The 26,529-nt window shown below is 45.4% G+C and overlaps 1 protein-coding gene across 3 annotated transcripts in view; it reads left to right on the plus strand.

The window, feature by feature from the left end:
* The first annotated feature begins 10,542 nt into the window (after positions 1-10,542).
* ULK1 (unc-51 like autophagy activating kinase 1) overlaps positions 10,543-26,529 on the plus strand; it is a 147,003-nt gene continuing 131,016 nt past the window's right edge. For 2 of the 3 annotated variants that reach the window (XM_029619486.1, XM_029619485.1), the window contains exons 1-3: positions 10,543-11,138; positions 11,724-11,816; positions 11,908-11,949. In XM_029619486.1, coding sequence (XP_029475346.1) covers positions 11,049-11,138; positions 11,724-11,816; positions 11,908-11,949 — 225 coding nt within the window. In that variant the 5' untranslated portion in view covers positions 10,543-11,048. The remainder of the gene's footprint in view (positions 11,139-11,723; positions 11,817-11,907; positions 11,950-26,529) is intronic. The other variant, XM_029619484.1, reaches the window with a different exon arrangement.

Below are 26,529 nucleotides of genomic sequence, written 5' to 3' on the forward strand. Positions count from 1 at the left end.
ACAAACACAGAGTTGCAAATCTTCAAGCTGTCTGGGTATTACTGCACTGAGATTTCATGGTGATATCTGCTCAGTTTACTAGCCACAATTGTTTTTTTTAAATGCAGTTACTGCAGAGTGGCAATGGATTAGGAAGTGCAAGCTGTGTTTCTTCCTTGCTGATATTGGCCTACTGATGATGTCAGCTCCTGAAAGAACCATTCTGAGCTTTGCCTTTCATAGCAGCTATTTGTATCCCTCATAGGGCCACTTTCAATTGAAGAAAAAACCATTGTGAAGCAAAGCAGCAGAGAGGAGTGAGATTCATGCCATAGGCAGAGGTCCTATCATGGTCCTACAGAGGCAAATCAGGTGACACGGAGCAGGCCAGCAGTGCCTTGAGATGCACTTGCTAGTATGAGAGGGGAAGACATAAAGTGCCCCAGGTATTGAGAGGCACTGGGCTAGCTCAGAGTAAGCCATGCAGACATCTGTCATTCCATAAGTTACGCCAGCTCCTGTTAGTACAGTTCGGTATCATACCTGCCCAAGGAGTGCCAGCTACGCTGAAAGGCTTGGGAGAAGGGTGGGGAGGGCTGTGGCACACTAGAATGGCAATGGCAACTTGGGCAGCAGGACCATGTTTTGTTACAGCTCTGCACCTTCTGCTCCCACTGCAAAGCATTCCCGAAGCCTGCAATCCTAGTATGCCTAGTAAAAGAAAAAGGCTAGCCTTCAAATCCCAGAGTGCATCAGGAATGGGAGCTGAGAAGCTGCAGCAGCAGCAGAATTCCCCCGACTGCTTAGCGACATCATCCTAATGTAAAGAAGTATGAGAGGGCAAAAAGGGGGTTATAGCCATGCTCGTGTTTTCCAGTGAGTTTCCTGTCTTGGCTCTTTCCCTGCTGGCCCTCTGCTGAGCTGAGTTCAGTTGCTTGCAGTCCCTAGAAGGTCCAGCAGGGAAGCCCTGAACATTTGCAGGGAGAGAAACCTGTTTTAAGTAATTGCTTTTGTGGAAAATGAATAGATGCTAATAGAAACAGGTACATTCTTTAATAAAGCTGAGCTAGGGTCAACTGTTAAAATGCTACTTTTTTAGTTAGATCTTTGGTGAAAACAAAACAAAATGTATAGCATCAAAAGTTCTAAAGGGTAAAGGCTGCAAAAGTTGGTCACTGCCCACTCGCTGTCTGAGGACTGAAGGATATTTATAGATCACAACAGTGAAAACCGAATGCATGCATTGTAGCTTAGTGTAGTTCACCAGAACAGCCACAGGAGGGCAGCAGAGAAGTTGTTATATGCCTGTGATGTCTTTCGTGTCAGTTTTTGTCAGGTGCTATTTTGTCTAAGATTAACACAACATCAGTCGTTCCTGAACCTGCCCTAGTACCCCACAGCCAGTCGGGCTGCCAGGATATCTCTATGAAATAAATTTACATTCATTGGAGGCCATACGTACAAACTGATTTACTGCATATTCAGTGTGGACATCTTGAAAACCTTCCTGAGTGTGGGGTCACCAAGAGTCCAGGACAGGTGTGGGAATAGCTGCACCGCACCAGCTTTTGGTGCAGTATCAGCAGCTGAGAAGCCACAGTCATATATAGAATGATAAATGTTTTATCTACATACCCATTTTGCTGGGTAAATTGGCTTAAATGATCATTTCCCAGCTATGTGTACTTGCAGCCGGGATAAATTAGGGGTTCCCATGAGCGTTTTTTTTGGGTTTAGGGAGTAAAACAGGGTACATACTTGACCTTGTGTGCCAAATGCACACGTGCTATTTTGTTCCTCTCTTGGCCACCTGCACAAAACGAAAGGTGCAAAGCAGGTGGGTGCGTTGAGTGCCCCGGCTCTGCGGCTTGCTCTGTTTTCAAAAGGACACAACGTGAATGGTTTGCTGTGAAAATCTGACTGCAGCAAAATAGTAGGGGATTTCCCCTAAGTTCCCTGCTTTGTTTTGGCACCAGAATCTGTCTAAAAGTTCCTCTAGTGCCAAACAGGAAAATTCTCGATAATAGTTGGGTAAATTTACTGCATGGTAACATTTTTTGTTTCGTTTTACGTTTGTTTCATTTTTTTATTTATTTCTGTTTTATTTAGTTTCAAAAAAAATGTGATTTAAAATTTAAGTATTGTTTTTAATGCACACAAATTCAAATCAATTTGCACTAACTCGGCATGTGCTAATTCCAGATAGTAAGCACTATTTGGAATTAATGAGTACTAACTTGAAATAGTGCGCACTAAAAATGAAAAAAAACAATTTTGTAGTTTGTTTTCGTTTTCTTATTTTTAAAAAAATGACATGAAACAAAAGTGCATCCCTAAAATTTAGCAGTGTGGCCGTGCAACTGTACATGCCAGCAGGAGGTGCTAACTAACAGGCAGATGAAAATGGATCCTACTCGGTTTTCAAAAATAATTTTAAAAACCTAATTTCAGATCTGAACTCTCCATGCTTCTATTTCTTCTGGTTTGGTTTAAAAGAAATTTAAAATTGTGGGAGCCCGCTCTCTCCAAAATAACAATGTTTTCATTTTTACGTTTTTTTTTTTGGGTTGGTATTGATGAGCCTCCTGCCTGGTGTGAGAGCCGGTTAAAGGTGTATATCTCGCCTATATAAGTGAGAAGCAGGTCTCTCATCTCTGTCCCTCAGAGGTTTCAGTGCCGTCACCAGCTTGTGCTCTGTGCAGGCCTCGGACTTCCGTTAGGCAGAAGGACCTGTTCATGTTGGCACTGCTTAGAAGCAGAGGTGTCTGTGTCCCAGCTCAAGAGAAGCAACGGTGACTTTTGGTCTTTCAGACACTGTCCACTCAGTGCAGCTCTGGAGATTTGCTGGCACTCTTCAGCAGCGCACAGCCTACTGCCAGAATCTCATCATGTATCTCCCCAGCATGACAGAGAGGATGAACCTTACGTCTTTCCCAGCCACTGCCAGCACCACTCTCCGGCCTGGAAAGGCAGAACAGTTTTTATTTGCCCTTGCAACTAATGTCTGAGTTATTTAAATAAATGCGTGTCTCGCTTATATGGTGGATTTACAGCATCTGAGATAACAGTGGCTAGGCTCAGAAAATGATAATAATAATAATTGGAGACTGGCGGTAACTGCACGGACTGCCCTTAAGAGAAACCTGGGGATGTCCCAAACCATGGGAAGCTTGCTGGGCAGACTGGATGGACCCATTTGGTCCTTCTCTGCCATCATTACTATGTTACTATATTATAATTGCAGGAGCCCTGAGGTGGTTTTGGTTGGTTCTTTGCTGGCTCCTGGAATGGAGTTAGCCGGCTGATAAAAACACAGTGACTCAGACCATGCTCTGCTTTCATGAACAACTGTTTACTGTAGAAACCGGTTCTCATTCCAGAGCTCTTTCAAATCTATTAGCAAAATTGCATCAGGCAGCATTTATCACTCTCCTGTGCTGCAGGCAGATTTTGGCAGCACTAGGCTGAGCTGACTCACAGGTGACGGCAGAGGGGCGATGCCCCAAGTCGGCCTGTGTCGCAGTCAGAGCCAAGACCTCATGCTAATATGCAGGTGCCAGGAAATGATCAGACACATGTAGGGAAACTCGACCAGTCACAGGCCTTTGCAGATAGCACCCTGGGTCCTGTGCATCCCTAAACCAAGGCTACCTGGGAAGATCCGCCGGGTACCCGTGACACGGAGTGGCCAATGTCAGAGATGGGAATGCTGGGCTCAATGGACCTTGGTCTGACCCAGCATGGCATCTCTTACATTCCTATGAGTCAGGCAGCAGATAGACAGCTCTGCACCCACTCTGTTTCTTACACATGCTCTCTCAGCCCCTCCTGCTGCTTGCAGTTGTCCGAGACGGTGTGGGGGGCTAGGGGAACCTTTCCTTTGACCCAGCTTGGCAATCCTTATCGTCCTATAACTCCGCTAATGGGGAATTTCCACTGGCAGAACGCAGTAGGAGTGGCACCAAGCCTTATTCAGCATCATTGTTCCACAATGCTGGAGCTTGTCCCATGGACGCAGAGGACTCTCTTTTAGAGGTGCACGGGTCAGGTGGAGGACAATGCGCACAGGACACAGACTGTAAACGCCAAGGAGCAGGGACTGCCCATTCTGTGACTCTGTACAGCGCTGCGTGCATCTGATGTGTGCTATAGCAATCATAACAGCAACAGTAACTCATCTTTTCCATCTGCTCAAACGATGATGACATCACTCCTGTGTAAAAAATACATTTGAGCCTTCATCCTGCCCCCTCCTCTCCTCTCCCCACTCCTCGCCTCCTGCTTCCCCCGGCACCCCCCCCCCCCCCCCCCGGCTGGGAGCAACACTGCATGCCCCCAGTACAGTTACGCTCATATTCTGCTCCCAGCGGCGGGGGGAAGCAGGAGGGATAGCAGGGAAGGAGAGAATGAGAATGGGGTCTGGAGGCCACGTTTATTTGATGAATTCAGAGGGGGAGGGATGCAGAGGCTCCTGGGTCGCTCGTCCTGCTACTTTTCAAAATCTTTACGTGGACTTGGGGGGAGGGGGGTCTCAGCTGCCACACCCAACATCGCCGTCAGTGATTTAGCAGGGTGGAGGTGGTAAATTGGGCCTGCAGACCCACAAAGATTTTATTTTTTTTGGGGGGGGGAGTTGTTTTTCTGCCATTTAACTGGCTCTATTTTAAGGATTCGATATTAAAAAAAATCCAGATAACTAAGTTAGCCGGATAAGATTTATCCGGCTAACTTACAAGGAATATTCAGCAGCAAGGCTATGTTGCTGAATAACCTTGAAACCCCCCATTAATTAGCCCGATAAGTCTTATCCGACTAACTTTAAACCTGCTGTTGATCAGTTCTGACTTATCAAGTTAACTTAACCAGATAGGTCTGAATATTTGGCAGTGTTAAGCAGATAAGTAACTCCTCCCCGAAACACGCATTTCCTGCCCACCACTTGGCCAGATAAGTACTCATCCGGCCAAATGCAAGTCCAGCCAAGTCCTCATGGACTGCTTCGGTCCGCTCAGGGCCAGCGCGTCCTATTAGGCGAACTAGGCAGTCACCTCAGGTGCTGACCATTAGGGGACATTGAAGAGCAGCCATAAGGGGCCCCGAGCGGAGCCTGTCCTGCTCGCGGCAAAGAGGAGCAAAGCCCAGGGCACCGGAGACCACAGGAGATGGGGAAGTCAGGGGAGGGTAACAACCAGCCATGGTGCGGTGGGTTTTGGCCCCGGGGGGCGCAAGGCAGAAGGTTCACCTAGGGCATCTAATACCCTTGCACCGGCCCCGAGCCTGCTCTAAGTCTGCGTCGGAGAGCAGCTGTGACAGAGAAAGATGGATGTATAGGGAGGGTTGATTGAAAGAACTGCGCCTTCCCTGAGTTACATCTATTCTCACACTGGATCATGCCTTTATTAGCAGAAAGGGAAAAGACTTATTCTTATTAAAGCCCTGGCATTACCAAAGGGGCAAGTTAGCAGGGGAGTCAAAAGCCCATTCTGAGAGGTCTCAGTGAACCTCTGAAATTGCATCTTATTGCTATTGACTTCACATTAATAAGAGCATAAGAACTGCCACACTGGCTCAGACCAAGGGTCTATCAAGCCCAGCATCCTGCCTCCAACAGAGGCCAAACCAAGTCGCAAGTACCTAAACATTAAATAGATCCAAGCAGTGTTTGATGTGTGCCACGTTACAGCGTTGCCGGTTCATCCAGTCCTGATTTTCTAACCCCCAAATCCCAAGCCATTGCCATCACTTTAATTCTGCTTTGTGCAGTCCGAGGAGAAATAGAAATTCATACGCAGACTGACAAACTCGCCCCAGCACCTGCCCTGAATCACTAATCAGCCGGAAGTGGGTGATTAATTTGTGGATATTTACCTAGGCTCCTCGCCATCGAAGACCGGCTGCTCCAGGCCTGCCATGGACTTGCAATTCTAATTTCTTAATACAGTTCCTCTGAGGAGACCCATCTTGTACCATGGGGTGAGTGGGGGAGAGATCATGGTGGGCCGCAGGGGGACAGACTCAGGGGGACTTTTGTGACCTGAGGGGACCTTTTAAAATCCATTTCACTGCATCTTGAGTTTTGTTCTAGTTTTAAAAAAAACCCACAAAACAACCCAAAACCCAAACAAACAGAAAGGTTCCAGACGTCTCAGAAAGTAGTGGCCTGGGGTTGAAGGAAGTCAGATGCAATAGCCCCAGGCTGCTGGTGTTCCTGCTTTCCCTCCTGCCCGGCTTTAGGTTGCCTCCCATAGCCAGGGAATGGGGGTGAGCGGGACCTAGGGAGGAGATGAGGGCCATTCCCTCTGGCCTGCCTGCAATGATCGTCTTTGCCAATCTTCCAGCCTGCTCCCGTCCACGGTGGACCTGCCATGAGAAGAGTCGGCTCAGGAGCCTGCAGCCACAGGGACTCCTCGGTGGGAGTTCAGGCATCTTTTAAGTTGTGTGAGGATAAAAAAAATATAACTATATATATAAAAAGGCGTGCCTTGAGGGCTGTTCAGGTCCTGAAGGGCCAGCAGTTACTCGTCTGCAGAGAGGTGGAATAGGAAACAGTCTGTCCCTTCCAAAAGGAGTTGCCTTGGACAAACACGGCGTCTTCCTGGCACCACAGGCCTGGATTTGGTTCTATGTTATACTCCGCCTTGGGCAATTTTTTGTTGTTGCTTTCCTTTCTGAAAAGGCAGCCATTAAGTTACCCTGAATCGGATATGAAGAGGCGAGCTTGCATTCCTGGTCTTACAGCGTCCGAGTGTCCAGCAACAGCAGAGGATCCCCGAATCTCCAGTAGGGAGGCTGTAGGCATGGAGAGATAGTTTGCAATAATTTGTGCCAGCTGGTTTCCTGATTCTCTTGCACGGGAATGTAAAGTTCTAATTCTAAAATTAATAACACCATTGACCCCCCCCCCCCCCCACCACCTAAAAAAGAAACACATTCATTTCACTGCTTTGCATTAAAGCCAATGTAGAAACATTAGCTCGGTTGTCATTCGCCGAATGTCTGCTTGGTCTGTTCCCGTGGTGCAAACATCCAGCTGTTATTAAAAAAACATCTGCTTTTTTGGGGTCTCGCCTCTGGCCTCTCCTCCTCTTTCTTCTGTTTCTCTTCCTTGGTGCTGACACTGATTCTTCTGCCTCCGGGTTCTCACGTCACTCTCAGGTCAGGCCAAGGAGACTGATCCAGTCCTGTTTTTTTGTTTTGTTTTTTTTACCCACACTGCATGCATGGAGTTGTAGTCCCTAATTAAGGGAATCAGAACTACATCTTTATGATTGCAATGGGGCAAGACCAGGAGTCAAGCAGCCTCGTTGGGCTGACCCGGGTGAGGTGGGAGGCAAGACTCAGTGAACATGGCCCGAGGAACTGATTTCCAGATCATGCACCAGGAAAAAGAGGGGGAAGTGAAGCAGGGCTATCAGCTGCCCGCTCTCCCGCCTCCTCCCCAGACCAGTCCTCAGCCTCATGGAAAGAGAACCCAGCTCCACATCAGAAAGAACAGGTGAGTCAGTCCTGGTTTTCCAGGTCTCATCTCTAGAGTTTTGGGATGGCTGGAAAACAGAGATGGCGTCACTTGCTCCAGATGACCTGAAGCCAGGTGGTCACTCTAGGTACAATACCATTATCCCTGGAACTGGTCTTCTGCCCAACTGGGAAAAGGGCAGCTCCATGACTTATTGCCTCAGGAGGGGCCTGCAAGAAAAGCAAAAGCAAGCCCTTCCCTGAGGGGCAATCCTGTGCTGACCAAGGAGAACTTTCCAGTTGTCCAATGAATTTTAATTATTCTTAATTTAGAAGATTGTTTACATTGAAAAACATTGTGTAAAAAAAGCAACCATACCCAGCCAAGACACTCAGTACATACAGGAGATCCAGATGCCGCCTGTCCTTTCTCTTGTTTCCCAAAGCATTAAACAGATCTTCCAGGTTACATCCAGGCTGTGGGCCAATGGTTATCAGCAGTGTGAGGTCGATTGGACAGAAAGGGGCCGGTGCAATATGACGCACGGTAAAACGGGCACCCGTAATGAGCGCTCGGCTTCCTAACGCGCGCACAAACACCTCTCCTGGGCACCTGACGCAATGATCTAACGAGCTGCCACGCTACAAAGGCCACGCTAGGGGAAATTCCGTGTCCCTAGTGCTCCAAAGCATCGGGCGCCCAGGAAAACTTGGCTGTGCGCGGGTTAGGAAAACGGATGCTAGTGCGAGCTGCACGCCCTGACGCCACCTAGCTCACTCTCTCTGCGGCATGTTGCAATCCCTTCACTTACAGGCGCATGACCCAATGGTAAAAAAGAAAAGAAAAAAAGGTGTATTGGCTCGATGAGGCAAGGGATTAGAAGCAAGATGATAGAAACCAAACCTGCATGCGCTGGTGAAAATAGCTGCAGACAAAGTAAAAGAGAAAGCAGTATTTTTGCTTCTTTGTTGAGCCCCTGAGACACAGCAAGACTTAACACCAGCTCTGGGACTGGCGTTAAATTTGCCGTGTTGAAAAGTGCATGTCGGCACTCAGTGATTTTTTTGTATGGGGGGTAATAGCTAACAGCCTCATCTTCGTGGCATTTACATGTGACGAGCGCTATTAGCTATGTGCTGGTTTAGACACACGTTTTGGACGCGCTAATCCCATTACTGCAGCTGGAGTTATTTTAACGTGTCCAAAACATGCATCCAACCGCACGTCAAGCTGTGTGCTAGGCTGAGTGCACTATATTGTCTCAGCCCCATACAGTGTATGGTAAGGGTTGGGAGGCATTACAGGCACGAGGTGGTGTGAAACAGAGCGCGAGAGCAGCCCTGGAGGGAGGGGTAGAAGGAATCAGGTGAGAGCTGCACAAGAGGAGCTGGCGGGGGGGGATAGAGGTTAAAGGCATGATGGTGAGGAATGGTGTGGAGGACAGAAGCAGATGGAAAAAAAAACAGATGAAAAAGACAACATAGGAAACCCAGATGGCAGGAGAGATGAAGAAAGGAAAAGACACTCAGAAGGAAAACGTAAATGGAAAAAAAAAAAAGATGAAAAAGACAACATAGGAAACCCAGATGGCAGGAGAGATGAAGAAAGGAAAAGACACTCAGAAGGAAAACGTAATTGGAAAAAAAAAAAGCAGATGAAAAAGACAACATAGGAAACCTAGATGGCAGGAGAGATGAAGAAAGGAAAAGACACACAGAAGGAAAATGTAAATGGAAAAGAAAACCAGGAAACAGAATCAGGAGAAGACAGTGGTGCCTTCAGGCAAGTGTGAATGGTGCAGGTTCCCATGGCTGGAAAAAGCCCTGCAGTGGTCACGTCACATAGGCCTCAAGATGGCCCTGGAGCATGGGCCAGGGCCGGCAGCAGGAGGGACTGGGTTGGGCATATGAGCCCCACCTCTTCTTTACTTCAGGTCTTTTCTGAAGCGGGGAATTGGTAGCGCAACTCATGAGTCAGGCTCTTAGGGCCCTGTGCTCCCCTATGAAAAGCTCCATATTTTATTACTGCACCAGGTCCCACTGCAGCCTAAGGACAACCCTGGAAGACAAGCTAAAAGCACAGTGTGAGAAGAGGAAAAATCGGCAATAAAGGTGAAAAAAATATATTCAATGTGTGACAAATCTGTTCAACTGTGATTTTTTTTAAATTACATGTTTATTTATTTATTTGAATGGGTTTTTTTTATACCGAAGTATAGCTAGATGCCTTCACTCCGGTTTACAGATATAACAACTTAGTACATTTTGTCAATAATATATACAAGGTCATTTGTCAACAGTTGAAACAAACAGGGTATAACTGAGGTTAACCGGGTGCTAATCAACAAACTGAATTAAATTATGTACATAAAAACAGCTTAGCGTGGGCTAATTTCTATAAATTTAAATGAGATGTCGTTGATGTGGGGAGATATGTTATTATTGATGGGGGAAATTATTTTTTTATGGAAAGGAGAGTATGTTAACGTTCGGTTTATCTATGAGATGCTCTGTATTCTGCTCTTAGCATTTACATCTAAAATGCTGTGTTCAGTTTTTTTCAGGGGCATCTTGAAGTTGACCCTCTCATCTTTTCCTGAGGTCAGCTCTATAAGTTGGCACAGCAAGCCATGAACCTCCAAAATGGGTTTCCTTGTGTTTAAAGAGCGAGTAGGTGTGCTACTATTTCATTATATTTATCTAAAAAGAAAGGACTATTTTCATACATTAGAATGGGTCTTAAGCCAGGGTCATCTTTAATGTTCATGTGCAATCCCCTGCTTAGCGAAAGTTACCAAGGGTTCCTTTCTCGACCAATCCCTTCTAGTTACCTGCAGGTCTACCGAAGAGGCTGAGCCAATACGGATTTGAATTTCTCATTCTCCCATTGAAGACAGAGCGAGAATTACAAATCCATGCATGCACTGTGGCAATAGGCGACCCGCACCAACCCTTTGGGCTGACTTGGAGGAGGGAGGAGGGAGGGGGCGCGGTGAAGGGCTGCAGCTCCGCGTCACTCCTTCTCTACCCCCAGTTAGGCTCCACTCTGCGGAACCCGAGACGCTGCGCCTTTAAATCCTTTTCCCCACATTGCGCCTGCGCGGCGCTCGGGGCAGCCGGAGCCCAGGACTCGGGCCGCTTCCATTGTCCGCCGCAGCCTGTACGTGACGGGAAGCCCCGGCAGTGCGCTTAAGGTGGAACGGGCGAGTTCTCGAGGATCTCCCCCCCGCCCCCCCACCACCACTTCTCGCCGCCGTCATGGGCAAGCGATAGGCAGAGCTGGTGGTAGCCTCGCCGACCAGTGTCTCCTTTTATTATTTATTTTTATAATTATTATCACTATTATTATTTTTTTATATTTTCTTCCGGATCCTAACATGAACCAGAAGGATTGTTCTGTAAGGGGAAAGCAGCCCATGCAAGTGGGAGCCAGGAGCCGCATCTTGGACTGCCGGGAGGTTGACAGGAGAGCGGCGCTGCTCTTCCAGCTGGCCCCCAGCTCTTGATTTCCATCCGATTTGCTTTATTGCGTTCTGTTTTGTATTGTTTTGTATGAGATTATTATATGCATACTCCTCTATAACCCCTGCCAAAGGGGATCAGAAGCTGGAAGGATGGAGACGGTGGGGAAGTTTGAATTCAGCAGGAAGGATCTGATCGGCCATGGAGCCTTTGCAGTAGTTTTCAAAGGGAGGCACAAAGAGGTAAAAACAAAACGGAATTAGATATCTGTATTTCTATTTATGGGACAATCCCCGATTGCTCTTTCATTTTTTTGAAGGGGGGGGGGGGGGGGGGGAGATGGTATTTGACAAGTGTGACTGTGGTGATGGGACTGGGGATGGAGGAAGGGAGAGAACACCAGGAATATTATTTACTAAATTAATCTTCCCTGAATAGCATATGATGTGTTCTCCTGCGCGTTCACCCTTGCAATTTAATAGGCACATTTGTATTACAAAACTGAGTACTTCGCTAAGGTTAGTATTGCTTCTTGGAACCGAAGAGAAATAAAATCCATCTGCTTTGCATTCAGGCTTTTTTTTTCTTTCTCATCACCCTTATCTCAACATCTTTCTTATGTTTGGGCTGTGAAAACAAGGAGTAAAAACTTTGCCGTTCTTTTAATGGGATAAAAGGGATTGTAATTCAGGAAAAGGCAAGTCTGGACAAGTCTGGCTGCAGTGGTTTGGATCCATTACTTATGGTACCATCCATTTGGACCAGGCATAATCCCCATCATTAGGTCTGAGAATTGATTAAATATATATATTTTGTCTGTTTATCAGAAACAAGATCTCGAAGTTGCAATAAAATGTATCAAAAAGAAAAACCTTGCAAAATCGCAGACTCTGCTGGGGAAAGAAATCAAAATATTGAAGGTCAGTGCCCACAAATCGTTTCTGAGTGGAACAAGCCGGTCCCTGGGCGCTGCTGTTGAAGGCTAATCGTGTATCTTTTTATTGCTTTTAGGAGTTGAAACACGAAAATATTGTCGCCTTGTATGACTTCCAGGTAATTGCTGCCCTTCTTAAAACACATGTAATGTGCTGCCTGGAAAGAGCCAGACTCTGCTGAGGATGATGATTTGATCGGGGAAGGTCACTTAGGCAAAAGGTCAAGGACCTGCATCTTGTCAGTGCTTGTCTTTAGGAGGGAGGGTTTTTGTTTTGTTTTTTTATTTCGTTGCACCTCTTGCTTTCCGTTTTTATTGTCATGGTGGTGGTGGGTGAAACTGAAGTATGCTTTAAACAATAGGCTGAAGGGAAGCGTTCTAGAGAGTAGCCCTGATGCTGGCAACCTTTACTGCTGAGCCCAGAGCTGCGCTTCACTGCTTTCCTGGGTGGTGGAAAAGGACTGAGTTGCACAGGCAGGATTAGGGAGATTGGAGTTGGCAGTGGGGATTGTTGTTGTTTTTATGTTGCAATGGAAGCACCTCCTGGTTCCTGGGAAGCAAGTGATCGCGAGGCGGTGGGAGAAGGCCCAGTTCTTCAGCAGTCTCTGCCCCCTCCCCCATCCTCTCCTCTGCCATAGTGCGCCTGCTTGGCCCTGGCTCGCTGCCCCGTTGTCACGTGGCAGACTCCTTGTTTTGTTGACATTCTCTTCGGCGCGCGCTCGGATTGGTCAGATAGGAGCCTGACGTCGGACCTCAGCGGGCTCGAGTTTCTCTGGCCCGGCACCCGCATGGCCGCCTGGGACTTGTAGTCCCTCCCCATCATCCCCTCTTCTGCAGCTTGGCCGGAGGCCGGCGCTTGGACTACATTACCCGGTGGCGCGCGCGTGTGCGCACCGTGTAAGGCGGAGGCGAGGCCTGGCTTGTCAGAGCGGATGGGGGATGGGGGGGGGGGGGGGGCGTGTTTATGTTGGCAAGAGAGGGGAGAGAAGGGAATCTAATTCCCACTCCCCTGCTGTTCGAGAAATGACAGGAAGTTGTGGGGGGTTAGGAAGAAGGGCGTCGGGAGACAAGCGCTTAGGTTATTGCAAGGCCTGTGTGACACAGCTGAGGGATTGTGTTATCGGGGGCCTGCACGAGCCTGTTTGTTTTTATTTATCAGGGCCCTTGTGCCCTTCCTCCCTCCTGGATGCACCGTACTGGCCCGATTACAGCACGACCCGTTCCCTGCCCCCAGCAATCTGAGAAAAACAATTAGAAAATGCTACATAGGAATGTAAACTTGAATACCCCTTCCCTGTCTCCATGGTCAGCAGACTTAGGAGACCCAAGTTCATGCAGCATATATTTGATTTCCTATAGTATGAAAATACTTGTACCTGAATGTAATATGCCTTGAGCTACCAATGAAAAGGCGTGAGCTAAATACGCAATAAATGTAGGTGAAAATCTTTTGTTTTACATTGTAACAAAAGAATCAAAGAGTTCAAACATCTTATACTGCTACTACTACTTATGGTTTCTAAAGTCTCCTAGACAGCTCTTTCTCCATGTAGTTTACAATCTAGTCAAGATAAACAAGAGTACTCAGTATGTATTTTTTTATGTTTTTGTAATGACGCATTATGCAGGTTTTAATTGTAAACCAACCAGATCTATGTTTGGATGGGGCGGGATATAAATAAGAGTACCAAAAGTGTATTATAGTTAAGATTTTAAAAGCGGCCTCCAAAACGGTGATGTTTTAGGCTGAATTTGAATATGGCTGGAGAGGGAGCATGATGCACTGGCACAGGAAATAAGGTGCAGCAAGGTATAGAGCATGGATTTGGGTGTTGACAGTGCAGGAGAAAGGCACAGTTAAGAGCGACTTGTCCAGTGACTGGAGTTTGTAAGGAAGGGTGAAGAGAGAGAGAAGAGATAAGTAATGAGCTGCAGAGTGAATGCATTTCTAGACGAGTAAGAGAAGCTTGAACTGTATATGGAAGTGGACAAGGAACCAATCTAGTGACTTGAGAAGAGATATTACATTATTAAATAGCCATAACAATGTTGAAGTAAGATAAGTTGTGCAGCCAACTTTTGAATAGATTGCTTTAGTGTTCTAAAAGTGGACTATCAAAATATAAAGTAGCTTGACAGGTATGAAAAAGTACCTTGCAAAACTTTAAAGAGTACAGTCTTCTTCTACCTAGTGAGATCACATTCTGGCTTAAGAGTGAGGTTCATTAAACCCATTTGGAGGCACTACTCCAAGTGCAAGGAGTGGTTATAAGCTCTTGAATTTGCAGCTACCATGTCTGATGTTGGTTCAGCATGCTGTTTATATACAGTGACAAAATGGATGGAAAGCCAGATACTTGTGCAAATCAAAGGTGAAGATGGCAAAGCCTGAATACCTACCAGTGGAGGTGATAGAGGTAATCACTGTAACAAAGTCTTGGAAATGCTTTGGACAAATAAGGAGGGTGGTGATAAGACAAGGATTGTGAGGTTAGGTAAAACACATAGTGGTCAGAGGTGTTGGAGTGCCTGTGGGGATATGTGCATCTGCCCACAGTGGAAGAAGCTCAACTGGACAGACTAGATGGGCCAGTTTGGAGTTTGCCATCATTTACTATATTTGTTTAGAGAAGGAAGACCATGTAGAAGATGGATAAGAACACAATGGACTTATTGCAGGGCATTCTTGTAAGATGGTCAAACCATGTAACTTCTTGTTTGAAATATTGTAGTGCAATCTATAAACCTGTTCTATGCTGAATCTCTTCATTTCTGATTCTGTCTCTTTGGGTCACTCCGAATGCCATTCTTAGACATTCATAGCTTGATGTTAGTCCATGTTTGGCACTGATACTATAATATTGGTCCTTGTGATCCATTTGTTTGTGTAGCAATTAGATTCACCACCAGCTTGTTAGGTCTGTTGTAGCAGCCAGAGCCTTATTTATTTGTATTTAGCTCACGTCTTTTCATTGGAAGCTCAAGGTGCGTTACATTCAGGTACAGGAGGTATTTTTTTCCTGCCTCTAGAGAGCTCACAATGTAAGGGCTTGCTTTACTAAGGCTTTTCTCCCATTCTGTGTCTATGGGAAAAATGCTTAGTAGATAAAGACCCTAAGTTTGTACAAGAGGCAATGGAGGGTGAAGTGACGGGTGAAGTGACTTGCCCAAGGTCACAAGGAACGTCAGCAGGATTTGTATTCTGGCTATCCTGGTTCACAGCCTGCTGCTCTAACCACTAAACTTCTGCTAGTTGGGGACTTCAGTGGGCTTGGTAAAGAACTCACATGGCACTTATACAATTTACCACTATTCTTAAAAACTGAAAGCATTTTCTGTAATTTTGATTACATACTCTCTGTTTATTATTGACTTATTGGTGGCCTAGGGAGCAGGAGCAGAGAGGATTCAGTGGGGCCTGGCTAGGCAGGCTGGTCCAGGATGGAGTTTGGCCTTTTCATTGGCTGGCTGAGTGATTTCTGTATGGGGGGGAACCCGGTTGCATGCACAGTTTGGCAGTGACCCAAGGAGGTCTTCAGCATCTTGAGTAGCTGGCCAGGAAATGAGGGGGGGGGGGGGAGCCTGGCTGGGGCTTGGGGAGCAGTCAGCAGGATTGGAGAGGGGGAAGCCCTTCGGCCATGAATTATAAAATAAAATGGGCTTTTGCACATGCAAAGTGTTGAAAACCCTGGGCCAACGTGGTAATTCCTTATGGACAGCATTTTTCTGCATCCTGTATCTGGTGATTGGAGTGCACGTTACTGCTGTGAAGCTGTCTGCTATCTCCAGCCTCTTGAATGAAAGACATTGACGGTGATTATGAAAGATTTGTTATCCCACTGGATAGTAAAGGAAAGAAAGAAAGAAATCGAGGTTTCAGAGCATATAATTGCCAGTCTTGGTTATGTAAACAGAAAGCATGAAGAGTTAACTAGGCAGATACTGGTAGAAACGAAAACAGAGGCACTTACTTCATTTTGCTGTGATAACTTGTGCCTGTGGTTTTTCACAAAGGATACATTAACTGTATAGTTCAGAATAAGGATTTGTACACTCTCTCTGAAGGTCTGAAGGTTTGAAACTATTTCACTTAAAAAAAGGTGCTTTACCCTAAAAACAAGAAAGCTGCACTAGCTAAGTAGAGTTGATAGACGTTCTAAGTCATTTGGAGGAGCATTTTCTGGGGGAGAGGGGAAGACCTTAATCTCACTCCACTTACAAAACATCAGGTTGCATATTCAGTATTTGACGGGAGATATTGCCTATATACTAATTTACAATTTCTTTCCTAGGCTCAGTTGTTTCACTAGTACTTGGGGGGGGGGGGGGGGATTAGAGAGAAAAACGCAGCCCAGCTGCCTGATCACTTCCATTAATCAGCCTATGGTTTAATGTACGACAAGTTGGTGATATATTCCAGGGGGACTTGGCTTATTATCCTGCTTTCGCTTGCTGTCAGACTACTTTCTATTTTGGGCTGAATTAGTTGTTTTGCTGTATGAATGGAACGATGGCCAAGTCACACAGGGTGCTGGCAAACAGAATGCAAATAGCTCTTTGTGGCATTTTTAGCAGATGAATCTAGAGGAGTCCAGGGCGTGCCTCAGTGGGTTCTGTATTATACAATAAGGTAGAGCAGGTTTGACGTGGTGGCAACACTTGTAAAATGCCTGGATCAGATGTCACCGACACTCAGCCTGATGAACTTCATTCTTTGCTCTTGTCAGGCAGGGCTAACCATGGCATCAGGAACACTGAAATTAGGAGGGATAGTCAGTATCCGTGGGATGTGTAGCTCTGCAAGCATGTGCTCACATTATTTTCCGCTTTAACATTTGAGTTCTTAGGTTTTGAGTGGCTGAAAATCTTTATTGAAAATGTATTTTTCAGATAAAACTGGCAAGGTAAATTAGTTTGGTTTAGCTGTGTATGTGGTGGTTCTGGGGTTCTGTTTAGTATAATTACAGCTGACTTCATATCAATAAAATATTCTGTTCCTTGAAGTCTCTTAACATCATATATAGCATTTTCCTGTCTGAAACATTCTAATGATGCCTTACTCATCATGATCTCATTCTTATTATTATGGCACATTGGCTACCGATGTTCTAACTCACCTCGGTCAGCTGTAGAGGCAAGGAAAGAGAACATGCTGTTTTGTTTTTCCAGCTCTAGTGAGAGTGGTGGTTAGGTAAAACCTCGCAAGTGGGACTGGAATGGGTCACACGGGTTGGATTATGCAACGAGATTTTTATGGTGCAGCCTTGGGTCTGTTCATAAGGATGTTTGGTTAGTAGTGGTTTGCTCACTGTTTCTGTTGGGATTTGGAGGCTTGTGGTGATAGCACAAACCCATTGAAATCTTTAATTTGGGGGGAGTCAGACAACTCAGTTCCTTAAATTGCGATGTGTTCTAATAGTTGTGGAAATCAAAGCTATTAATAAGGCGATCTTAGTTTTTAAAGTATTTTTATAATTGGATTGGATATTCATTTTCTTTTGGTGGGTTTTATACATATTTTAAATTGAAGCTTAAAAAACCACTTACGTGCCGAGCTGCACAAGAAAGAGTTAGATTCCTCCAGCGAAGGAATCAGGGCAATAGCAAACATTCAGGCCGATACAATCCGGATGCACTAAAAATGTGTGTCCATTTTGGGCTCCCGCCGCTTCAACGCATGATAGAATATTTTTTTTTTGAAACTTTATTTATATATGAACAGTAACAATTTGAACAGCATAAATATCCAGGTGAACAATATTTTTTAAGAAAAGAAGAAAAGAATACCCCCCTCCCCTCCTCCCACCTTCCCCTGTTGCCCAACATCCGTGAGTTGTCTAAGTCGGCATTAATAATCCATTAAATGTCCAAAGTGCTTTTGTTCTTATGACGATCAGCTACCAGCATCAGAAGGGTCCCCAGGTGACAGACAATGTGGAGTCTCCTTCCAAGGATCACAAACAAGTCCAATAGCAGGGGTTAGATAGGCTGTGAATCCCGCCCCATATCTGAGAGGTTACTGATCCGCTTATGTGAGACAGTTTGATCCAGCACAGAGTACTCTAAGGCACACAGTTTTACCATTTTATTAAACCAATGTTCAAATGGGGGGACTCTGAGAAGCCAACCAGTGGGGTTAATATGATTTGTTTTCCCCAGCACTCCGGCTTTCCTTATGAATAGGGTCTGGGACAGAGATAATGCACGTGTGGCGAGGACTGAACCCCAAATAGCACAGGCTAGGGTCTAAAGGTAACACCTCATGAAGTAATACAGAACGAAGCGTTTTATCTTCTGCCATAATTGAATAATTTCCCCCACAGTCCCAGAAGCAATGATAATAATGACTGTCCTTTGACGCACATTTGGGGCAGGCTGCCGAGGGAGCAGTCTTCATTGAGCTGCTCGAGTAGGGGTAGGGTAATATAATACTGCCAAAGAAATTTGTATTGGACTTCGCGTAAGACGTAACATTCTCTGTGATAAACATACAAGTCTTTAAAGCACTGTGTGAATTCTGCTAGCGTTAATGAGAAGAGTGTCCAGGTAACCCATTTGGTGTAAACAGGGAGCAATTGAGAAGTGGTATCCCAGGTCTGGATTGCTTATAAAAAAAGGAAAGGGATGGCTTTCTCATGCCACTAATGTGAACCATGTCGGGATCTTCCGAGTATGCGGGGTGTCCTGCATTCTCGGTTCATGGCCATATGAAATGCACCATTGGTGATATGCAAAGGAATCTGTATTAGGCAATATATCTTTGTTGTAGTGTGCCAAAAGAAAGAAGAGAGCCCGTCGTGGCATCATACATATCATAAATATAAGTAAGGCCAACTTTTTGCCATCTCAAAAAAACTGCTGTCTCCTGTCCCGGTGGGAACAAAGCGTGCCCAGTTATCTGGAGCAAGGACGTCAGACGAGTTGGCACGTTCCCTCTTTTACATATCATCAACCAGGTCAGCCTGCATGTACGTAGGAATTCATGAGCCTTAAGATGGATGGGAATGAGGTGGGTGTCTATTTGTAATAAGGGATTTAGCGAATGCACCCCATACCACTCTAGAAGGTGCGCTAGTGGTGTATAAGTGGAAGTGGAGGAGAGCCAGTCCCTCACATAGCGAGTGTTACACGCCAAGTTATACAATAACAAATTGGGGCATTTCACCCCCCCCCTTTCGGTTGAACTAGTTAGGGTCTCCATCATTAGCCGGGCCTTCTTACCACCCCACACAAACTTCTTGAGAGCTCGTTTAACCTGATGGTGATCGGACTTTGTCAGATAAAGAGGTATCATTTGGAAAGTATACAGCCACTTGGGCAATAGGATCATTTTGAACAATTGGATACGGCCAAACAAAGATAGCGGAAGCGACGTCCACCTGTGCAAGGATTCCAGGGTCTGTTTAATAAGGGGCTGTATGTTTATCCTATATAAATTAGTTATACACGTGGGGAGTAGGATTCCCAAATATTTCAAGGAGTCCGTCACCCATCGAAGGGGAAATGTCCCCTGCCAATTAGCACGGAGCTGACCCGCAACATCTATAGCCTCGGATTTGGAATAGTTAATTTTGAGGCCTGCGAAAGCGCCAAACCTTTTTTGAATTTCCATTGCTGCTGAAAGGGACCGGAGGGGATTGGTGAGAAACAGCAACAGATTGTCTGCAAAAGCAGCTATTTTGAAAATGTGCATAGGCCCTCCGAATCCTTGCACTTGAGTGCTAGACTCAATTTTCCGGAGCAATGGATCTAAAGATAAAATATATAAGAGGGGAGAAAGGGGGCAACCCTGACGGACCCCCCTTTGAATCTCTAGCACCTCAGACAGGCAATCATTAGCCAATATGCGTGAGGTGGAAGTATCGTAAAGTAAGGTAAGGTAATGTAAAAAGTCCCCTCGTATCCCAAACCATTGTAAAGTGAAAAAAGGTAAGACCAGTCTACCCGGTCAAAGGCCTTTTCCGAATCTAACGCCACCACCAATGCCGGTATATGTTGTTGTTGGCATATTTGCATAGCTGTGATAATTTTTATAATATTCGCCGTAGGCTTCCGGCCTCTAACAAAGCCTGTCTGGGAACTTAATACCAAGCGGGGTAAGACCACATTCAACCTCGTAGCTAGAATTTTGGTAAGTATTTTATAATCGCAATTAAGTAAAGAAATGGGTCTATATGAGGAAGGGCATAATGGATCCTTATCCGGTTTTAATAGAACAGTAATATGGGCTTCCTTGAACCGAGACGGGAAGGACGCTTGGTGCAGTCCAGCCTGATAATAATTAGCCAATGGGGTACTTATAGTTTGACAAAGTGTTTTATAAAAGTCATAGGAAAACCCATCAGGTCCTGGGGATTTCCCCGTTGGCGCGGCCATAATGACCTGGGAAACTTCATAGGTTTGAATAGGGCTATTTAAAAAGTCCCGTTGATTAGCATGATAGAATATTTAAATGAGGGGCCACCTCTCCTTGGCAGCGGGCTCCCAGGAGAGGTGGCTGTCAGGGGTTAGGAAAATGGAGGCTCAATTTTACGAGCGTCTGTTTCCTAACCTGTGCACTGCGACGGGTTAAGAACGTGGATGCTCATTAATTGAGTGTACTTTTTTCCTATCCTGACCACCGGCACACTTTTTTTTTTTTAACTTTTTGGTTCCTCCGACTTAATATCGCCACTCTGGGCAGGCGTTAATTTCTGAGCGTAAAAATGTGCGGATCGAGTGCACATTTTTTTTTGGATCTGGGGTGAATAGCTAATAGCCTCATCAACATACATTTGTATATGATGAGCGCTATTAGTTTCATGGGGGGTTGGACGTGCCTTTTGGATGCGCTAATCCCCTCATGGTATAAGGGGTTGTGGTGGACACGTGTCCAAAATCTGTGTCCAACTGCGGGTTAAACGATGCGCTCAGCTGAGTGCGTTGTATTGTATCGGCCTGATTAAGCTATTGACGGGTTCATTTCATTTTGAACTCCCAGGTGTACTTTAACGCATGCATTTAGCACCTTTGGGCACAAAGCCTAAGCAGTTGGGCTATAGGAAGGGTCATAGTACTGAAACATCTCTTACCTCTCTTCTTAATGAGATTGGTCTTTGTTTGGACAGAGGTGACGCAGCTGCTGTCGTTTGTCTTGACCTCAGTGCTGCCTTTGATGCAGTAGGTCTTCAACTCCTACTGAATCGACTGTTTGATTGCGGTGTCAGGGAAAATTTGTTGCAATGGTTCAAATCTTTCTTAGAAAAACGCCCTTATAGTGTAAGCTGGAACTCTAAGCATTCTGCTTCAGTCTCACTTCTTAGTGGGGTCCCTCAAGGCTGTATTCTTTCTCCCATACTTTTCAATTTATCTCTATCTCCTCTTGCTACTCTAATTCAGAGTTTGGGTTTCTCGGGGCACTTCTGTGCTGATGATATTTAGATTCTTGCTAGTGTTAAACTCTCATCCACTGGCAATATGTCAGAGTTCAATGGCTGTCTTTCTAAAGTCTCAGACTGGTTGTACTCCTCCAAGTTGAAGGTCAGTCCTTCAAAATCTGAAGCCATTTGGTTCACTCGCACTTCTCTTTCTTATGCTCTTTCAATTCCGATGATGGCAGGTTGTGCTATTCCAATAAAAAATGCAATCACCACATTAGGATTCACTTTTGACAACCAACTCAATTTTTCTCATCATGTTTCCAAGGTGCTCAAGTCTGTTTATTTTTTTTTCTCAGGTTTATACGTCATCTCCAGCCATTTCTGGATAGTTCTGATCTAAAAATTCTAACTCATGCCTTTGTTATGTCTAGGCTTGATTACTGTAATGCGTTATTATATGGTCTTTCTGCAACTCAAACGACTTCAATTGGCACAAAACACAGCTGCTAAAGTCATTTTTCACAAATCTAAATATGATCATGTCACCCCTCTGCAGTTTAATTTACATTGGCTTCTAATATCTTTTCGTATCGTATTTAAAATTGGATGCCTTACTTCTTATCTTGCCTCTGCTATTTCTCCCTATCTTCCTTCTCGTTAATTACAGTCTTCACAACAAGAACTTTTAGTGCTACCTTCTATTTGTAATATTTGTTTTGAATACTCATGTGTAATTTGTTTTTCTTACCTATCTCCTCACCTTTGGAATTCTTTACCTGTTAATATTCGTCTTGAGAAAGATTTTTTTAAATTTAGGGAGGCACCAAAATCTTACTTGTTTGCACCTGCTTTTTCACAATGGATTGTTAACTAAATCAGCCACTTTTTAAAATTTTATATTTTCTTATTTGAATTTTAACTGTATTTAGTTATTTTTTATTGTAATTTTTTTTATTTGGTTTGTAGTTATTACTAATTTTATTTGTATATTGCTTCGTTAGCTTTGCCTGTTTTATTTGTGCATCGCTTTGTTTTACATTTTGTAATTAATTGCGATTAATCATGTATCAATAAAAATAAAGAGGCGGATAATGCCCCCGCCAGCCACCTTTTCAAAACAGACATGCCGCAGGAAGTCTCCCTTTGAAATCAACTTGCAGGCCTGCGGGTGGTCCAAAAATCTCTCCTTCAGTGCAGAGTCCTGGGTGTGCGGGAAAGCAGCGGCAGTGCACATGGGACACCTTTACACTTGCTCTAGAGCAGGGTCAAACGTGTGCACGTGGACGACCATGCATACTTCTGAAAATCAAAAGTGTGTGCTTAAGTGGTTTCCCCTGCCCCAGCTCGACCCTCAGAATCCCTCTTCGAAGTGCACACAAAAGCACGCGCAAAGCAAAATCGCTTTTGGCTACCCCCCCCAGAGTAATTTTCACAAGGTCACTTACATGCATAAACCTGGGTTTCCTGTGCATACTTTATGCTCCTTGCCTCCTAAAAGTGGCACAGAAAGATAATAGAGCCTGTCTTGAATCAGGTTAGATTAAAAGACCATGCCTGCAGCTACCTCTAAGCTGGAAGGACACTGCCTGAGAGCTTCTGAGCAGAAGAGGGAACAACACTGATGATAATTATCCCATTGTAACTTGTTAAAGCAAGAGAAAGTGACTTGCCTGAAGTTGCAGTCTGCAGCACGGCAGGGACTAGGATGCAGAACACAGGCTCATGGTCTTCAAATGTTATCTTTAGCCTACATATGGTAATTCACCCACTCTTTACATAAATTATCAAGATTACTTAAATAATACGAACATTTAAACTCATAAAATGCCATATCCCTGTGATCAGACACCTTTTACTGAATCAATACAAAGACTATAATCAGACCTCAGAGATCCCTTTCTTCTGATGCCACGTGATTCGTGGCTGTGGCCCACGGCAGGGATGAATACTCGTCTCTCTGCTGCTCTGCATTGTATGTGTGCACTGAGCATTGCATTTTCAGGGAGACTGTTGATTTTTTATGTTTTCTTTATTGAGCAATCTTACAAACCGCTTCCTTGATCACGCAGTAATCGCCCAGAGCAGTGCACAGAGTTGACATCAGTACAGTACATAAAACAAACATGCAGCAAAATGAGCAGGAGAAGCGAAGATGATAAACAATACCCATACCCCCTCCACTCTGATTCAGCTTTTATCAAAAAAACAAACCTCCATCCCCAAGCCATCCTCTGAAACCTCAAGCAGCAGTCAGCCATCCAGCTCCCCTCCCTCCCCCCCTGCCCCGAATCTAATGTAAAGCTGGAAAAATCCGGGTTTTTAATTTCTTTCAAAATTGGCCACAATCAGCCCCTCATCTCGGATTGATAGCCGCAATTATGGAACATGCTCTGAAATCTCCAACAAAGCCACCCGACTAGAACGCAGCATTCGTCCTGGCCTGAACCCCACCGGAGTTTGTTCATAAATACCTCTCAGCACCTGAGGCGCAAGGGCCACTGTCTTAAACTTAGCCCATGCTGTAGCTGGCAGCCGCCGAAGCATAAATTCTTATATTCTTCCATTACAGAAATCACTTTACAACCAAAGGTGACAGGCAAACTGCAATCCAGCATCTCAGTAGGCCACATTATTCAGTCACGATTTCTGCTTTCTGTGTGTTCCCTGGTATGTTTGATGTTCTACACTGCCTTGAGCTGACTAGATGGGCATTTTAAAATGTGAGCTATAAATGGCTGCATTCTCCCGTTCCTTCTTGTGTTTTCTTCTGTTAGGATGACTTTTTTTTCTATGCCTTTCCCCGCCCCACATATAATTGCGCCTCTTGGGCCTGATTCTGTCTGTCCTTGCCTCCCTTGGAGACGTGCACGGACAAATGGGTAACATAATCCGTTTGCGTAGGCCGTGCAAATAAGTCCAGCCAGGGTTTCCTGCTGACATAGCTAATTGCAGCCTCATGTTTTATCATAAAACAATAACCGTTGCTATGTCAGCAGCCGTCTCCTCTTTCTCCTCACGCTTGTTATTTGCCGGATGTCAGTTATCTCCACCTCCTGCAGCCAGGGTCACCTGCGAACCTGAGTTTGTGCTATGGTTGTTCAGTTACCTTGGCTATGGTATCTCCTTTGCTGAACTGGAGCTCGCCCCAGCATGTTACTGGTTGGAGATGTTCTTTACTGTATATCCAGCTTTGATCCTGTTTTTGTTTTAATGTTCTGCTGCACCTCAGTTTGAGTGCCCTGCTAGTAAAGTGAGTTTGACAGTTTCATAATAAATACATAGAAACATCTGAAGCAATGGCACCCAGAAGGAACAAAAAGGCAAAAGCCCTGCAGCTTGGGAGGGAAAGTGGAAGAGATTCTGTTCCAAACGTGCAGAAGAACCACTGGAGCTGACCTGGGGTTTATACTGTAAAATCCGTTCCAGCTGAGGGTAAGCGTGATTATCGAGGTGGCCTGAGCGCATATGTCTGCTTCACTCTTAGGCTTCTTTTTATTGGGGTGTCAGTAATTCTTCTAATCTGATACTTAAAATTAAGGTCTCCCGTTGTGTGTGTGTATGTGTGTATATACATTAGTAGATTTTATTGTTGGTGCCAAAATGTAGAAACTTTCATTCTGAAACGTGTTCAGAAATAGCGACTCCAGCTGTCATAACCATCTTTCTGTCTAGTTCTCTTTCTTTATTTGAGTTCCCTTGGAGAGCGGCAGTCTCACTTTTCCTGTACAGACCATCAGGCTTGGGCTGTTACAAGGAGCAGGCGAGTTGGGTGCAAAAGCACCTCGTCAGTGGACACAAAATTTCTGCACCATGTCACAGCTGCTGAGGGAGTGGTACCTCTTAAGTAAGCTCTTGTGCAGTTGCATCATCAGAGGGTGACCCCCACCCCTCCCTCCAGCTGGCTGGAACTTCAGAAGGGGATCCCCCCCCTCCCCCAGCTCTCATAAGTTGGCCGGAATTTTGGAGGAGATCTTCCATTCCCAATCCCTCCCTGGACTGCCCAGGGTTCCTGCATCAGGCCTGCTTACTGCTCGGCAGAATTTAACAGCCTTAGGCTATAAGTACTCTCAAACCACGGCTGTTCTGGTTTTTTTGCCTGTGCTGCTTCCTCCATTTTCTCATTGGAACTTTAGATTCTGACTCGCTTGCAGATGTCCCACAAGCTACTGCTTGAGGACTGTAGCACTATTCAGCAGTGCATTTGGCAGGTAGGCTTAATACAGTTAATAAAAATAAAAAGGATATGACAAGCTCTGGTTCAGAGCACTTCATGGAGAAAGCCCAGCAGTGTTCCACGGCCGCCGGGTTACTGGGTAAAGAGATGCATGTTCTTTACAGAAAATTACACTTTCAGGAGGCAGCTAGCCAGCCTGGATTGAAGAAAAACTTGGTCTGAGAACCTTCTGCCTGGGGGTGCCAACAGGTTCTGCTGGTTATGTTTCCAGCCTGTGAGTTAGCGTGAGGGGAAACAAGGATACAAGTAAGCAATAAAGCACTTTGGCTATCATCACTGTGCAAGAGGAGATGCAGGACCTAAACTGCACCCAATCTCTGCTGACGGTTTCAGGGAGCGGTGGCACCACCCGATTAAGATTTCTGCAGGCAGAGTCGCTGGCATTCACTGCTTTTCATTAATTTGTATTTAGTGCTCAGCCTTGCCTGGCAGCAAACCATGCCCGTTCTAACCTACTTTTTACATTTGGCAGAGCAGAGCTTTGGGTCTGTGCAGCCAGCGGAGGTTGTCACCAATATTACAGGCCACAAAACGCACAGCATGTGATAGCTGATCTGAGTTCAGCCATTACAAAAGCAAGCTTCTTGGGACTTGTTTGTGGCTTCTGTATCTTGTGTTGTATTTTTAAACACAGTGGGGTCAGTATTCAGATCCTATCCATTTATCTAAGTTAGCTGGATAGACATATCTGTCTGTTTTTTGTACCTTTGACAGGTGCTGGCAGGACTGATAAAATGCAGTCCATGGGTGATCCATGTAGGCCGCTGAACCTGGGGACTTGCCTGAGTTCTACCCGGGCAGGAGTTCCATGTCGTTTCACCAATCGATCAGCATCAATGGAGATTCAGTGAAGAGATTGAGGACCACACTGTTCCTGTAGGGGGAGAGCTCATCTTCCCCACATTCAAAGCAACTAGTCTTCATGGGTAGGAGCCCTGGATGACATAGTCTCCCCTCCTGATTGCCTGTGATGGCAGTGCCGTTTTATGAGAGAGGGTGAGTAGAGCCTGGCCAATCAGCTTGCTGCTGCATCTTTGGTGCCATGCCCAATAACAGTTGCCCACGCCCATCTGTGACCAGTGCACCAGTGATCTGACATGTCGATA

This window comes from Rhinatrema bivittatum, chromosome 11 (assembly GCF_901001135.1).
Source record: "Rhinatrema bivittatum chromosome 11, aRhiBiv1.1, whole genome shotgun sequence".
NCBI classification, from domain to species: Eukaryota; Metazoa; Chordata; class Amphibia; order Gymnophiona; family Rhinatrematidae; genus Rhinatrema; species Rhinatrema bivittatum.